The following is a 15,546-nucleotide window of genomic DNA, read 5'->3' as shown; positions in this document are numbered from 1 at the left end:
ATTTTTTTCTCCAGGTGTGATGGTATAGACCTTTAATTAAAGCACTCAGGAGGCAGAGGCTGTGAGTTTGAAGCCAGCCTGGTCTACATAATGAGTTCCAGGACAGCCAGGGCTCTGAGAGAGACTCTGTCTCAAACCAAGCAAACAAAAAATACCCACTTTCCTAGGTCTAGCCATACTCCGTTTACTTTGTTATAAAGAATACAGCAATTTGTTTGCGCTTGTTTTTACTGCTTGCTTCCCAAGGCTACTTGTTTTTTTTTGTTGTTGTTGTTTTTGTTTTGTTTTGTTTTTCTGTTTTAAAAGGCCTAGAACCCCTTATAAAAGAGAGTTGAACAAACTGCTTGAGAACAGAGGAGTGAGCGCAAATACGGAGTGCTTGAATCATAAAGTAGTCCGACTGGAAAAGACAGGAAGATAACTCAATCCAAAACTCCTCTTACAAATGAAGCCATTGAGACCCAGAGAGTTTGTGTGACTCACTCAAGGACACAGAGCCCGCGAGAGGCCGCGTACCCCATTCCTCGTGCACGCTACACGACTCATGAACTTGCCATCACGGAGGCTTCCTCAAACGTCCACGGCTAGACATTTAAAGGGCCACACTCCTGCAAAGGATGTGTTCCTATTGAAGCCTCGGCTAAAGGAGAAACATCATTCATCCTGTGTTTGTTGAAGGTCTGCTCAGTGCTGTCTCTGCAGGGGAGACAGGGTGGTAAAAGGAACCCCAGATACCGGCCTCCCTCAAAGCTCCCACCTTGTTTCCACAGAATGAAGAAACATCGTACTTTCAAACCGTTTTGTATTCAAACACTGCATATCCTGTAGTATTAAATACACATAAATATAGGAATATACATTTTATATAGGTATTTATATTTTTTATATATAGGTATTTGTATCGGTACGTTATATATAGGTATTTGTTATACACAATACATATTAAAATTTGTATTAAATATGGAAATACAATATAAATATAGTATTAAAAAACTGTGGAAGTCCTGTATGACAGTGAAGAGGGGAGGCTGCTCTGGGCAGATGTTAGGAAATCACTCTGCAGAACCCCTCCCTGCCTGGTCTGGAGTGCTGGATAGCACCTAGCTGTTGTTTAACAGGCTACCTCTGTCAGCCAGCTTGAAAAAAAATCTTCTATAGACCGAACGACAGTCTACCTCCCTGAAATTTTAGCCTTCGATAACTTATATTGCATACGTCAGAGAACCCAATCAGCACCTAGACAGGATGTTCAACTGCACCTAAAATGAGGCACTGTGTTTCAGTGTTTCAATCTGAAGTAGCATGTCTGGGAAAACACAACATGCCAATGGGATGACTTTCATGGTCTCATTCAACATACAGTTCATAAAAGTGATTCAAGCCACCACTTCAAAGAACACACACACAGCTGACTTTAGAATCTCTGACAGTCTTCGTGAGTCAACCGACATCAGCAGGTCACACCAACTCCCTTCCGTCTATAACTCTAGTCGGGATTTTATAACACACCCACACAGCTGGCTTCCTGCCCCTCAGCACGGGCAAAGGAAATTCAGCTTTTCCAAAAAGGAAAATCTGTGTGTTTTGCTTTCTAAGATATTCGTGGAATCATTGAAAAACCTTTTTGCCCCTGGTTTAATCCTAGTATTTTATAGACAAGAGCAAGGCAGCCTGGAAGTAGGGAGTTGTTGTGGGATATTTGTACACTGTGTGAAGATATGCTGCTGTGATTGGTTTGATAAAGAGCTGAATGACCAATAGCTAAGCAGAAAGCGTAGACTTCCAGGCAGAAAAAGAGAGAGAGGAAATAAGAGAGGCCATCAAGAAGTGGAACGAGTTGGACACATAAAATAGGAGAGAGGTAAAAGCCATGTGGTAGATAGAATGTAGATTAATAAAAATATAGGTTAATTTAAGTTGTAAGAGCTAGTGGGACAAGCCTAAGCTAAGGCGGAGCTTTCATAATTAATCATAAGTCTCTGTGTTGTTATTTGGGAGCTGGTGACCCAAAGAAAAATTCGACTACTAGGAATCAACCTGGTTCCCTGTATGCCCCAAACCAGAGTGTGCATGGCTCCATAGATAGATCACTGTGTAACCCCCAGATTTGCCTCTATATGCAGGTGGGTCTCCCAACTTTCCGGGGGGTACTTAGCTCATGCAAACAAAAAGAAAACTCAGCTCCCTGGCTCCTTCTCGTGGGGACCAAAATAGTATAAACCTTCCTAGAACATAGGCCACTCTCTGCAGGAGGCCCCTGTGAGTCTGATGTGCGTCGTTTCTATCATAGGTATCATCCTCTGTGTGACCAGAAGGCAGCTTCATCTCCCAGCCCCCACTGGAAGATGCTGCAGGAGGAGAGAGAAGCAGAGGTCCAAGGCCATACACATACCAAAAATAGTTCTCCTTTACCTGAGCCTGACCGACCAGTGGTTCAGCTGTCCCCGTGCCTCCAAGGGCACCTCACCTGGACTGAGGAAAGTCAAGAGAAAAGGAAGAAAGTGGCTTGAGGAAATAGAACTTCTTTCATCAGTTCCCAAGCCCTGTCATGCCTGTCCTAGCCAGCAGCCATGGGGGTCGGGTATGGGGGAGACCTGAGTGGTGGCTGTGGTTGCTGAGCTGACCCCACAGGAACCCCTTCTTTGTCCCTTTCTGAGGGGTGCTGTTGGAGGGAGCTCTAAGGACCTGACCTTCCTCCCCCTCTCACCCCTACTCCAGCAAGAGCAACTTCTTTCGGTGGAGGAGGACTTTGGGAATACTGTTTAATAATTACGAACCGTATCTTCCAGAAGGGCACCAGAAGACGGGGCATTAGATCCTTCAGGGAAGGCCCCGAGTTTCAGAGAGCCTCTAACACTGTTGGCAAATGAGAGGAATCCCGAGTGTGACAAAGCTCCCGCTCAGCTCCAAGCTTCCTAGACCATTCCTCAGGCAAGACGACACCCTCCGAGAAATAAAATATGGCACACACACACACTCCACCAGCCACGCATAGCTCAGCTGAGACATAGGTTTAGTGATGGGAGAAGCTTTGTCAACCAATCACCTCTAAGAAGTGGAACCTAATTAAGGCGTGGCTACCCGGAGCCCAGGAAGAAAAACTGGGACGGACCAGGTGCTTGCGCTCTGGGTGATTCCCGCGGGACACAGCGGAGCTTGGACTTCCCATTCTCGTGGCGTGAGTTTCCCCTTATAATAAGTAAAAATATAATTGCTTATCTTCAAGCTGGCCTGGTTATTTCACAAATCGAGTTAACATTTACAGTTTAGCTTTCTGTGAACCACTGCTCCTGATACAACAGCCATCGCCATATCACACCTCAAGTGTCCCCTTTGGCCAAAGACGCTGAAATCGAGGCCAGCCCTACTGGTCTACTGGTCTGCTCACGACACAGCCTCCTGAGCTACAGCGAGTAATGAGATGGGATGGAGGGATCAGGAGAGGATGCATCGAGAGAGGAGACTCCATCACTGTGGGTCCCTAGGGAAGGGTGCTGCCATTTGACATCTGTCTCCTCTACCATGTGGGGACTGAGAGCCTGGGTGTTGACAGACTGGCGGCATACACGTGTGTAGTTGGGAATAGTGATCTCCTTGAGTCTGACTTTCCCCCTCTGTAAATGGGGCAAATGATAACAGTATTCAAAGATGCTATCAAACATAATCACATGAGGAAAGGCCAAGCAGGCGCTGGACCTCCATAGGATGTCTCCGCGGTGCTAGCTGCTGTTACTTTAAATATGTAAATTCTAAAGAATCACCCAGAGTACATATACCACCTGTGAGTTCGGTGCAGGAAGCCCAGTGGATGAGCCAGGTTCTGAACGCAGGCACCCCTGCAGGAAGGCACTGTCCTAAGGACTGCATGAACCTACACTCCACATCTTCCTCCGTGCAGGACCTTTTACTTCCCAGAGTGCCTTCCCCCATCCTACGTGCCCTTCACTACGGTCCTGTCCGGTGGCCAAGGTGAACATGCTTCCTGTCTCAGAGAGAGGAAGTCACTTGCCCAAGGCCATCAGCAGGGTCACAAATCCAGGACTGCCTGGCACTGTGGAGAAAGACAAGTGGGATGGCCAAGGTACAGGATTTAAGGAGCCACTTGCTAGCACAACCCCAGGCAGGGATACCTTCTGTTCTTTGCAGTCTGTCCCCAGGCCCTGAACCCTTCCCAAGCACTGAGGTTGAGTTTTGTGACACCCTACACAGAAGGGGTCAGCCCGTAAGAGCCCATCCCTGAGCCTTGCAGTGGCTGGTCTAGCCCCTAAGCTAGGTATCCGTCTGAGGATCCAGCTGCTAGGTATCCGTCTGAGGATCCAGCTGCAGAGGATAGAAGAGGTGATGGGATTTAAAAATCTCAGAAGGCAACTGGTGGGGAGAGGAGGGTGAAATTCCATGTACCTTTAAACCTGAGGGCCAGGGGAGACAGGTCCAAGTCCCACCTAAGCCAGGTGGATTCCTAAAGCCCCCCAGCCTCACCTGCCCTAGGAAAAGACTGGTCAAGCCCTGCAGGCAAGCAGCCCATATGGATGACCCCTAGGACAGTAGCTCCTTAATCCTGACTCACCCAAGAACAAAAGTTCTCCTCTCCATCCCTAGCTTGGCCTCCTTTTGCCCCTATGAATCATGAGAGGTACCAGGTAGCAAAAATTCATCTTATCTATGCATGATTGCATTTACTAATTAATCAGCTCACTTGCTCCCATATAAAAGCAACACCTGAGGGGCAAGAGGGATTCAGACCCCCTCCAAAGCCAGGTCATTCTCCAATTCTGAACCCATTCCTTCCTCCAATGGAAGGGGACCACAGAGTTACCGATATTTTGTGGTTGTTTCTGTTACAAAAATAGCCACAATTTATTAGTTTTCTATAGTTGGGGACTGAATTTGTTTATGTCTTTGTATATACCATTTAACGCTCACACCAAACTTGCAGGGTTTTTGTTCTGAAGTATAGCTTTTTTTTTAAAGACTTATTTGACTTTATGTGTGGGAAAGTTTTGCCTACATGCATGTATGCACCATGTATGTATCTATTGGATCCCCCAGAACTGAGGTTACAGATGGTTGTGAGCCACCATGATGGTTCTGGGCATCAAACCCAGGCCCTCTGCAAGAGCGACAAGTGATCTTCACCTCAGAGCCTTCGCTCTAGCCTCTTTTTTGTTCTGAAGTAAAACGTAAATACAATAAAGAACTCACACAGGCAGGCCACACTGTATCATTTCACTGTATCATCATAGGACAGTTTTGAACTTCATAGAAATGAACTCCTACTGTATGCACTTTTTCCTCCTTTTTACCATGGGGGTCTCTTGCAGCCCATGCTGACCTCCAACTTATTCCAAATCCAAGGAAGGGATTACAAGTGCGTCCCACCATGCCTTCCTGGTTTCTGCAGGGCTGGGACTCAAATCCAGGGCTTCATGCATGCTAGGCAAGCACTATAGCAATTGAGCTATATCCTCAGCCCTGACGTGTGCTCAGTTGTGTCTGATTTCCTTCCTCAACTTTGTGTGATTCGTCTGTGTGTGCGTTACCATTTGCCCTTTTACACACCTACATGGGGTCTCACTGTGTGATTATACAGTTTGGGGGGGGTCCACTGAAGCAGTCTGCTTAATATCATTATCGTTGTGATCGTCCTGTTTTGCAAATGCAGCAAACTGGGCCCTAAGTTGCTGTCTAACTTTGTAGCTTAAGGTCACAGGCTGACCGTGAGGCTGAATTGAAGCCAGGTCCCTTTGACTCCTGAAGATGTTCCTCTCCCCTTTACAGTTCTGGGGACAGGAGCAAGGAAACCTTCCTGCTGCAATCATGTTCTTGCCTCCTGAAGTATGACTGGCAGTCAGGAAAAGACCCAGCTCCAGGTGGAGAGAAAACGGCCCTGGGTTTGGCGATTGCCAATATTTACCTTTGTTGCTCTAGAAGCTGATAGCGCGGGTATGGCCGTCATTCACAACCCTGTACCTTGAGACCGAGGCTTTGCCAACATTTCACAACAAGTCCAAACAACCTCCACAAGGAAGAGATGCCCTCGTCCCCTGACCAGCAGCCACTCACAGGCTACCCTTTGCTCTGGCTCCCCAGAGCATAACTTCTCAGATAGGTGCTCAGATGTGCCCGTTTGGAACCCCTGCAAAGAGCATTGCAGGCCCTAAAGCCAGGTTTCTGGGTAACCCAAGCATTGCCCATCGAAGAGTGGAGCTCCCAGAGCTGCCCTGTCTTCAAGAACAAGCCAAGATATTTGGACTGTTCCCAGTTCTCTAAACCTGCAGGCCTTGGCAGGACTGTCTGCAAGGCAGCCACAGGGCGGCAGGAGCCCTGCTGACCTCCCTGCCACTTCACCCCCTGAACTCAGGTAGCATTCCAGTCAGACCAGCCAGACATGATTAAATGCTTGGCTACGTGCAGGGGTGGGAGACCCCGGGGGAAGAAGGGCTCAGAGCCAACTCCCTGAAGCACCCAGGGCACCCTTTGGTCTGTTGATCATTAACAGCAACCACCTCACAGCAGACAGAAAGGGGAAAGTCCAGGGGATGGCCTGCTCCCTCCTCCCAGGCCCCTCCTCCAAACATGCCAATCCGGAGCTTCATGGACCATGAGCTCGTGACCCTGGGGGAAGGTGTGTGCCGAGTCATCCAATCCAGCTGGTGCCTCTTGCTTCTGCTGATCACCACCAAGGGCAAGGGAGACAAAAACCTGACCCTGGGAGATCTGTAGTTACTGTGTGCCAGGAACTGTCCCCAGTGGCTTCAGTGTGCCAGCCTATGACACTCCAAAGAACAATTGGTAAAAATGCCATGATGTCGTCAAAGGGCCTGGGTTCAGGTCCGGCGACTTCCTCACTATATGACAAACTGACGAGCTCCCTTGTGGCTCACTTCATCCATGTATCGTGGGGATGCTGTGTGTGCTGGTCAGTTTAACTGTCAACTTGGTACAACCTAGGAAAAGGAGTCTCAGGGAGGGCTTGTCTGGATCGCTTGGCCTGTGGGCACCCCAATGAGGGATTGTCCAGATTGCTTTAACGGACACCAGAAGACCCAGGCTGAGAATGGGAGGCACGGTTCCCTGGTTTGGGATCTGGAGAGTGGAAGAGAAGGAAAGCTAGCTGAGCACCTGCACGTATGCACTCATTTCTCTCTGCTCTTGACTGTGGCTCTGGCGAGGCCAGTATTTTAAGGACCTGCTGTCTTGACTTCCCCGTTGCCATGGATTATAACCCAGAACCTGTAAGCTTAAATAAATCTCTTCTCCCTAAATTGCCTTTTTGTCAGGGTATCTTACTGCAGCCACAGAGAGGAAACTGGGATGCCGGGGAACTTCCTCCAGTGCATCATTATGTGCACCTGAGGTAGTACACAGAGGTCTTAAACACCACGTGGTATCCGTGGAAGCTGCTGCCCCCCCCCGCAGTGTTCCCTCAGTCTTCACGACAACCCCTTGAGACAGGTTGTCCTGCCTGCTAAGATGGTTCAGTGGGTAAAGGGGCTTGTGGTCAAGCCTGCTGAACCGGATTCAACTGGAAGGGACCCATGAGAAGGAAAGAACCAGCTCCCATGGGTTGTCCTCTGACATCCATGTCCATGCTGCGGAGCTCACGCACCTTTTAAAAAAGAAACAAAGGCCAGGTGTGGTGACATATACATTGATCCTAGCACTTGAGAGGCAGGCAGGCAGGGCCAGCCTGGTCTACACAGTGAGTTCCAGTGTAGCCAGGGATATGTAGAGAGAGCCTGTCTTAAAAAAAAAAAAAAAAAGTTACCCTTCCTATTACTTATTACTTTAATGGTTGGCAGTATTCTCTTGGAAGAGGACTGAATATGCAAAAGAAATGAAATAATTATAGCTGGGTGGTGGTGGTGCACACCTTTAACCCCAGCCTTCTAGAGGCACAGGCAGGCAGATCTATGGTCAAAGCCAACCTGGTCTACAGAGTGAGTTCTAGGACAGCCAAAGCTGCACAGAGAAACCCTGTCTTGAAAAAACGACAACAAAAGCAAACAAAAACAAAGGCAGTCCCTCTCCTTCTTGGTGCTATGGCTCGTTCTTCTTGCCGTGCCACATCCACAAGCCTATCCCCTGAAGTGCAAGGGATGTGTGACCCAATTATTGGCAAAACTCTGAGCAACCCGGATCCCTGAGGCCCAGTGGGCCCTACCTTCCTCCTGATGATGAGACACCACGACCAGGAAAGGTCAGTGGCCCACGTGGCTCATTGCTTTGAGTTGCTCCAAAGGAAGGCCAGCAGGGCAGCCCTGAGACCTTGCCCAACAAAGGGAATCTTGTAGAAGTCACACAAAGATAGTCAGGGTCCTAGGCAGGGCTGGAAAAGAAAGCCCAGTGCCCAGGCAAAGCAGGAGCTAGTCCTATGGTCCATGCATCCCCTTGTGTGGGCCTATCTTCAGCTCCCACTGCAGGGTTCTTAGACCCGGCCAGCTATGAAATCACATTTCCTGGATGTCCTGGTAGCCTAGTGCTTAGGGCCACTACCAAGGCCCTTCCTATTATGCTGGGGAAATGGGGCTGAAGCTCTTGCTTCCTTTCCTAAGTAGTTTCAGGCTCTAGATAGCAGGAAGTCAGGCTAGTGGCCCAGGCAAACTAAAGCCCTGAGTTCCTCAGGGAGACACTTAGGTGGGATATGGGGTTAGGGTCTAAAAACAGCCAGTTTCCCTAAGTGACATGGAGCCTCCCTTTGCCTTCCCACCCTTCCAGGACCTCCTGGTTTCAATGCTTTTCTTTGTTATCTAACTCCAGAGGCTGACTTCAAAGAAGGACATTCAGGGTGGTTGTGAGACTCCCCTTCTGAAGCCAACTTGTGACATCCTGAAAGGAAGAATTAGATAGTCACCAAAGGCTGTGTCTACAGAGAAAGAGCTCAAAGTGAATGACTGAATGTCTTTACTTTAAGTCAAAATGAAAGATCACCACCCACCCAAATGCATGCTTACACACACACACACACACACACACACACACACACACACACACACCCTCAATGCCTCTCTTGAGAAATAAGAGGCCTGGGTTCATTCAGATGCCAGGCTCAAGGCCTTTGTCCTTGTACCATCAGCCACTGCCCTGGGAAAGGAAACAATCCTGGTATTTCTACTGCACAACCCTGACATTGAGTAACACCTTCTGGGAAGGGGAAATGTCCAGTTACTGGTAGTTCATTCAGTATTGGACAGTGTCTGCGGCAGATCTACATATGGAGGAGGCCAGTGGAGTGAAGGTGGAGGCCGCTCAACCCTCAAAACTTACTAACTGCGAGGAGCCAGTGACTCAAATGTCATCTCTGCCCACCCAAGACTCAGTTCTCCCAGGTCTGATCTTTACAAAGACCCAACTCCTTTCTCACAAGTTAAGCATCTCTTTCCAGTAGCTACCTGATCCCGGCTGGATTTCATGATCCTCCTGCCTCAGTATTCAGCAAATCCCATGTGTACCCCTACAACCGGCATGGATGAACTTCTAACCAAGGAGACCTGGTGAGAACTGCTGACTTCCTTAGTGTACATGAACCCCATCTTCCCTTTACTGCCATCTAGTCAAGTCCAGGTGCAGACTGCCCTTTCCGGTCCTTACGCTTCCTCACACCCCTTCAGGGAGGTACTGAGAAGTTAGGACCTTGGTTAACGCCTACAAGAGCACCCATTTCAGGCCTGCCAGTGTGGCATGGGTTACATCCCCTTCAGCAGTAGCTCCTTGACCACCACTCCCCCACAAAGACCACGTGAGAAAACTGGATGTACCTGGATCACAGCTCCCAAAGTAGCCAAAGGCCACACAGGTGAGCAAGGTTACTCCAGACTTACTCGCTGCAGGATTCTTGGCAAACAAACAAAAAACCAAATATCTCCACCCCACCCAGGTTGAGTGAACTTCCAGCACCCACACCCAGAGCTCTGGGTGGTAGCTTTTGAGGATGATAGACCAACCACTGCGCTGCCCTCCAGTGAGGGTCAGACACACAAGGGAAGAGACTCTAGACAATGATTTCTTGAAAAACGGGGTTTATTGATTTTTTTAAACTGCAAATAGTCGTTACAAAAAGTTTTTTTTCTTTTAAATAAATTCACACAAAGAAAGAGAAATAGGAAGCGACGGTAGTGACCAGCAAGAGGAATAATAATTACATTCATCTTTATGTGTGTGCGCCAGTTGTTTATGTTAGCATTGGAAAACTCCAACCTGGAATCCAGAACCTCGAATCTGCGAGCGCGCGGAATGTCTTGAGATGGGCACGTGAAGTCAAAGGGGTTCTCTCTTTTCTGTTTTCCCTTTTAGAAGCTATACATAAAAGGTGGCTTCCTTCTGTAGTCACAGAGCTCGAACATACATTCCCAGTCCTACCTGTGAAAGGCCTAAGGAGAAGAAACTCAATTTGCAGTCCAACACAAAGGGGAGAATTTCTAAAATAAATAATCCAACAGTTTTTTGCATTTTTTTAAATTAATTTTTCATTTTTTTAAAATAAAATAACCAAAAAAAGTGTAAAGTTACAAAAATGTTGTTGAAGAATAATATATTAAAACTGTGGAAAAAAGGAAAGACACGTCACAAAATTTTAAGATTAATATGAAGATCATAATTTAACATAAAAGAATATATTCTATGGATTTGTCATCCCGATAAATATGAACAAAATTAACAAAAAAAAGCATAGTTTGGCAATAAATACGTTTGATAAGTTAAATAAGCTTTTTTATATTGATGTGCAGTGACAAGCAAAATTTTTGCTCTCCAATTTCTGAAAGTTAGATGAAGTTTAACCCCAGGGAAAAAAGCATGGCGTGAGGGCTCTAAGGTAGACCTAAGGTATTCTAGAGCAAAATCCATTAAAGCTACTTCTACAGGAAATCGTTTTACACAGATATCGTATGTGGAATGAATACCATTAACTGCTCACCCCTTACAGTTTGGTTTTTTTTTTTCAGCTTTTCTCTCATTTTGTCGTCATTTTTAAGATGTCACATATGAATTGGGGAACTTTAGCACCAAAATCAAGTCTCTCATAGTCCATCTAGTTTCCCCTTCCTCCCCACTTAAAAAAAAAAAAAAAAGAAAAAGAAATTAAATCACAAAGTCCCACTTATGTCAAAACCTTCGTCCAACTGGTTCAACCTTCCTCCCTGAAGACCTACACAAACCCGGGCAAGATTAGTCAACAGGGGTTCGGGCTGGGATGAAAAAGGTTTTGAGTGTCAAAATAGGTTTCCCCCAAACCCCAAGTCCAGCAACAATTCTCTGAGGGAGGCGGGTAACTACAAGGAAGAGGAAGTGTGCGGGGAGACTGAAAGGAAGGTGCGCTTGGGTCGCCAGCTGGGGGAGCTGCTGGTTGCGGGTCACCCCCCAACCCCACGGGCAGAGGCTCTGGGAGGCCCACGGGTGCCCCCTGGCGTTGAAGAGGTAATGTAGTCACAGTGACAAAGTTAGATAACAAGGCACTAAGTTGCTTCTGTAAACGGTTACTGCTTTTCTTTTGTGATTTGGCACTTAAGGCTTAAGCCGAAAAAAGGCATCTGCTGACAAATATGGGACTCTGTTATGCGTGGTTAAGTGGGCTATGAAATGGAGGGAGGGGGTTTCAAGCCAGAAGAAGCTACCAACAAATTGACTTGTCCTTATGTTGGGGGTGGGGGCGGGGGCGACATACCAAGGTTCTGGGGAAGGGGCTGAGCTTAAATGTATCAATGTAGGGATTGAGGGGAAGTTAGGGGGGTGGGGAGGTGAAGGCTTGGGATGGGGTGCAGGGTGGAGGGGTGAAGGAGGCAGGGTGTCCCTCCCTACCCTGGCTTAGTCATCTGAGATGGAGAGTCTGCTGAAAATGGGCAGGCGTCTTGAGTTGTCCAAGGTAGGGGAATCTGAGCCACTGTGGCTGCTGCTGGAGCTGCTCAGGTAGCCCTCCTGGTCCGAGAGAGAATCCTGAGGGCTGGGGGGAGAGTCAAACATGTGAGGGGACTCGGACATGGGCCGGAAGAGGAAGGTGGTGGGGGAGCCTCCCCCGGGTAGCCCCATGCTAGGAGCAAAGAGGCTCGCCAGCTCCTGGCTGGAAAAGGCGAAGGGGTTATTGGTGCCATCCGGCAGGGTAGGTGAGCCCAGGAGGTCATCCGCGCTCAGGATGGGGGGTGGGGTGATAGACGTGGGGCTGTCCAGCAGCCCCGTGGCAGCGGCGGTGGCAGCGGCACTGGGAAACCCAGCAAAGCTAAAGCTATGCTGGAGGCGGGGACGGTCAGCGGAGAGGTCCCGGCCCCCGGCCAGGGCGCGGCGCTCCTCGGCGTTGTGAATGAAGTGGCAGCGGGGCCCGTACGGGCAAAAGCCGATGGTGTGGAAGGTGCGGCAAAGCTCCGTCTTGTACTTGGGGTGGCGGGTCAGGCTGCGGAGCTCGTGGATGCCGTGCGCGAACTGGCACTTGTCCCCGTACTTACAGGCACCGTTTTCTTCGAAGGGGCGGCAGAGCTCCGTCTTGTAGCGGCTGGAGTTGACCTGGCCGCTCCCAGGCTGCTTCTGGGCGGGCAGAAGCCGCTCGCCCCCTTCAGAGAAAGAGCGGTCTCGAAAGCGGTTGTCGCGGGAGCTCAGGGACGGGGCCGGCTCGCCCTTAAGGCTGCTGAGAAGTTGGTTCTGATGGAACTTGGAGCTGGGCAGAGTGACCGAGTGCCTCCGAGGGAAGCCCCCGCCAGCAGGGGTGCCCACTGCCTTCCTGTCCAGCAGGCAGCCCCCAGCACTGGGAGTGCTGTAGTTGAGCATCTTGTTACCCTGGAGGGGAGGGGAGGGAAAAGGACCGGTGAGTGACCGAGGACACCCACGAGGCCAGGGCATGGTGTCCACAAAGGACAGCACCCCTTCATCAGATAGGCCACTCTGTCCCTCTCTAAAAGGAGCCACCTGGGTTTATTTTGGCACTGCTCATGAGAAGCCACAAAAATCCTGCCCTGTATGAAAAAAAAATATGTATACGCATCCTGCTCCATGCTGACCCCTGATATGTAGATTGCTTTATATCCCCGTGTCCCTGGAGCTATTTTTTCCCCTCTAAACTCCAAGTCCTGTTTATACATTCCTTAACTCAGAGTATTTTACTCAAGGCAGTCCTCTCTAATTTCCTCCCCCCCCCCCCGCCCCAACAGAATCAGGTAAGCCCCTGGGAGAAGACAAAACATGAGCCAAATCCTCCCCATCAGTCCCTGCTAGCCCCCTCCCCCACAATCTGGCCCCAAACTCTCCACTTCCTCTTCCACAAGTGTACCCTTCCTTTGGCAACAGGTTTTCAAACTGTGTTGTTTTTTTTTTCTTTCTTGGGGAAGAGCCTAGTCTGGGATATGGGGAGAGGGATATGCGCGGCTCCCCAAGCCCATAGCTTCCGGAAGAGCACCCCGGAGAGGGATTTCTCCCGCCCGCCCCCCCCCATTCCTCCACTCCCTTCACTGGGAAGATGCCTTTGCACTTGGTCTCCTGGCTGCAAGAGCGGTCTGGATAAGAGCGCCAGTGTTTAATCTTGAACCAAAGCTACAGATGGGAAAGAAAGCGCTAGCTCCCCGCCCCTCCCCACATACACCTCGCAGTCAGTGGGGGGAGGGGGAGACTCGAGCAGGGACAGAGCTGCCACAAGCCCTAGTCACCTGCTCAAACTACCCAAGGTTTAGAAAGAGTTGGGGGTGGGAGACTTGAAAGTTATCTCCAGGCCCCTGACACATGTGGGTGTCATTGTGCAAATTCTAAAGTTAGTCCCTTAGGATCAGCAGCGGGGGATCGGGAATCAGTAACCCTGTAACCGCAACCACCCCACCGAGCGGATTACAGGAACCCAGTGGAGAGCCGGTTCCCAACAATGAGGTTCATTTAAAAAAAAAGTCCTGCGGGGGGAGGGGGCAAAAGAAAGAGAAATAGATCAAAGAGCGGGCAGCCAGGACGAGAAGGATGGAGTTGCTCAGGAGCTCAGGCAGCCGCCAGGGCGAATAGACTTGGGAAAACGCAGGGAAGAGAAAAATGCTGAAAATTTAAAAGTTTTTTGATGTTGCTCTTCAGCTCCAGCACGCCCCTGCGCCCCAACCCTGCAGCCCCGGGGCCTTGGCAGCTGCACCGACAGGAGCAGCAAGCTAGGAAGGGAGCAACATGACCCGACGTGTTTAAGGGAAGGCAAAAACAGTTCAGCAATTAAAAGTAGCCTAGCAGCTTCATCCTTTCAAATTGGGGGGGTTGGGAGAAATAGAGTGGGGGAAAAAATTAACAACATCCATGGAGTTGTACATTTCAACCGCACTCCTGGAACACGCAGGTTTTAAAACTTTTTTTTTTTTTTTTGGTCGAAAAACCGACTAGTAAACTACCCCCATTTAAGGAGGCCCTATTAAATCCTAACTGGCGGGAACTTGAGTTCTGGCAGCATTTTGTTCCCCTATTCCTCAATCAACGAGCTACGGTGCTTCACAACACAGGTAACCAGCTACTTTAAGCCAAAAGTTTGCAGCGTGATCAAGCAGCGCTCTCGCGGAGGAAGCCTAGCCCAGCTGGGGCGGGCACAAACTCCACTATAAACTCGCCTTGCCTACATCTTCTTAAACCTTAAATCGGCCCTTTTTTCCCTGCCGCAATACCTCTTAAGTTCTCCAAGGCAGAGAGGGAAATTCTTCCAGCCAAATACCGTTCTGAGACTTCACTTTTCCTAGAGACCCCCTACGCCACAGGGAGCAAAGTTGTCGGGGAGACTCGAACTCCTCCAGCAGGCACGGAAACCCAGAGCGCACACCGGGAGCCCACCGAACCCAGCTCCCGTGGCACACCATGCAGGAATGAATCCTTCAAAGTTTGTCCCAATCCTAGCCACTCTTCCGCAACCCCGGACCAGCCCTTGCCCCGCAAACTTGAGCAGTCACCCAGAACGTTGCTCCCAAACTCACATGGAACTCAACCTGGGACCTGAAACTAAGTAGGGCGGACACGGCCAAATTCCTTCGTCGTGGAGGGAAACGCAAACAGTGAAAGCCCGTCACTCGCTCTATGCCGTTTCCCCAGAATCGAACTTTAGGAGTTTCTTTCAAACACAAGAGAAACTTTCGAAAAGCTCCGCCCTACTTTACCTTGCATAAAACTTCGCTCAAGTCGAAGATGGTGGCAGACACGAGGGTGGTGGTCATCGTGGGCGTTCGCACGGGGCAAGGAATAGTCTGTGGTGTGTCGTGAAGGTCCCGGTGCGGGGAAGGCGCAGCCTCCGGCTCTCCGGTCTGGAGTCCCACACGCCTGCTCCCGGCGCCCCTCGCCTTTCTGACTCCCGGGCTGCGGCGCGCAAAGCCCAATTTATAAGATTTGGTGAGTTGAGGGGTGGGGGGAGGAGCTTTAAACTTATTTAAATGAAGAAGAGGAGGCGGGAAAAAAAAGTTGATTGACACTGAGGTTGAATCAGCCATGCGGTCAAGCGGGAGGGAGGGGTAAAGGGGGAGGAAAGAAACTTTCAAAAGGAAGAAGGGGGAGGGGGAGACAAGGAAAGAAGGCGGAAAAAAAAAAATAACCACTCGGAGCGGCGCACAACTTTTTTTTCTTAAA

At 49.5% G+C, this 15,546-nt stretch overlaps 1 protein-coding gene across 1 annotated transcript; it reads right to left on the bottom strand.

The window, feature by feature from the left end:
• Positions 1–10,002: 10,002 nt before the first annotated feature.
• Zfp36l1 (ZFP36 ring finger protein like 1) lies at positions 10,003–15,292 on the bottom strand. Its single transcript, XM_050158511.1, has 2 exons — positions 15,084–15,292; positions 10,003–12,762 (listed from the first exon to the last, which is right to left on the bottom strand). Exons 1-2 carry the CDS (start codon positions 15,138–15,140, stop codon positions 11,803–11,805), a joined length of 1,017 nt encoding a protein of 338 aa, XP_050014468.1. The 5' UTR covers positions 15,141–15,292; the 3' UTR covers positions 10,003–11,802.
• Between the last annotated feature and the right edge of the window lie 254 nt (positions 15,293–15,546).

This window comes from Alexandromys fortis, unplaced genomic scaffold (assembly GCF_014885135.2).
Source record: "Alexandromys fortis isolate MF-2015 unplaced genomic scaffold, M_Fortis_MF-2015_v1.1 scaffold_99, whole genome shotgun sequence".
NCBI lineage: Eukaryota > Metazoa > Chordata > Mammalia > Rodentia > Cricetidae > Alexandromys > Alexandromys fortis.
The sequence above is the reverse complement of the archived record's forward strand: the minus strand, read 5'-3'. Positions and strand labels throughout refer to the sequence as shown.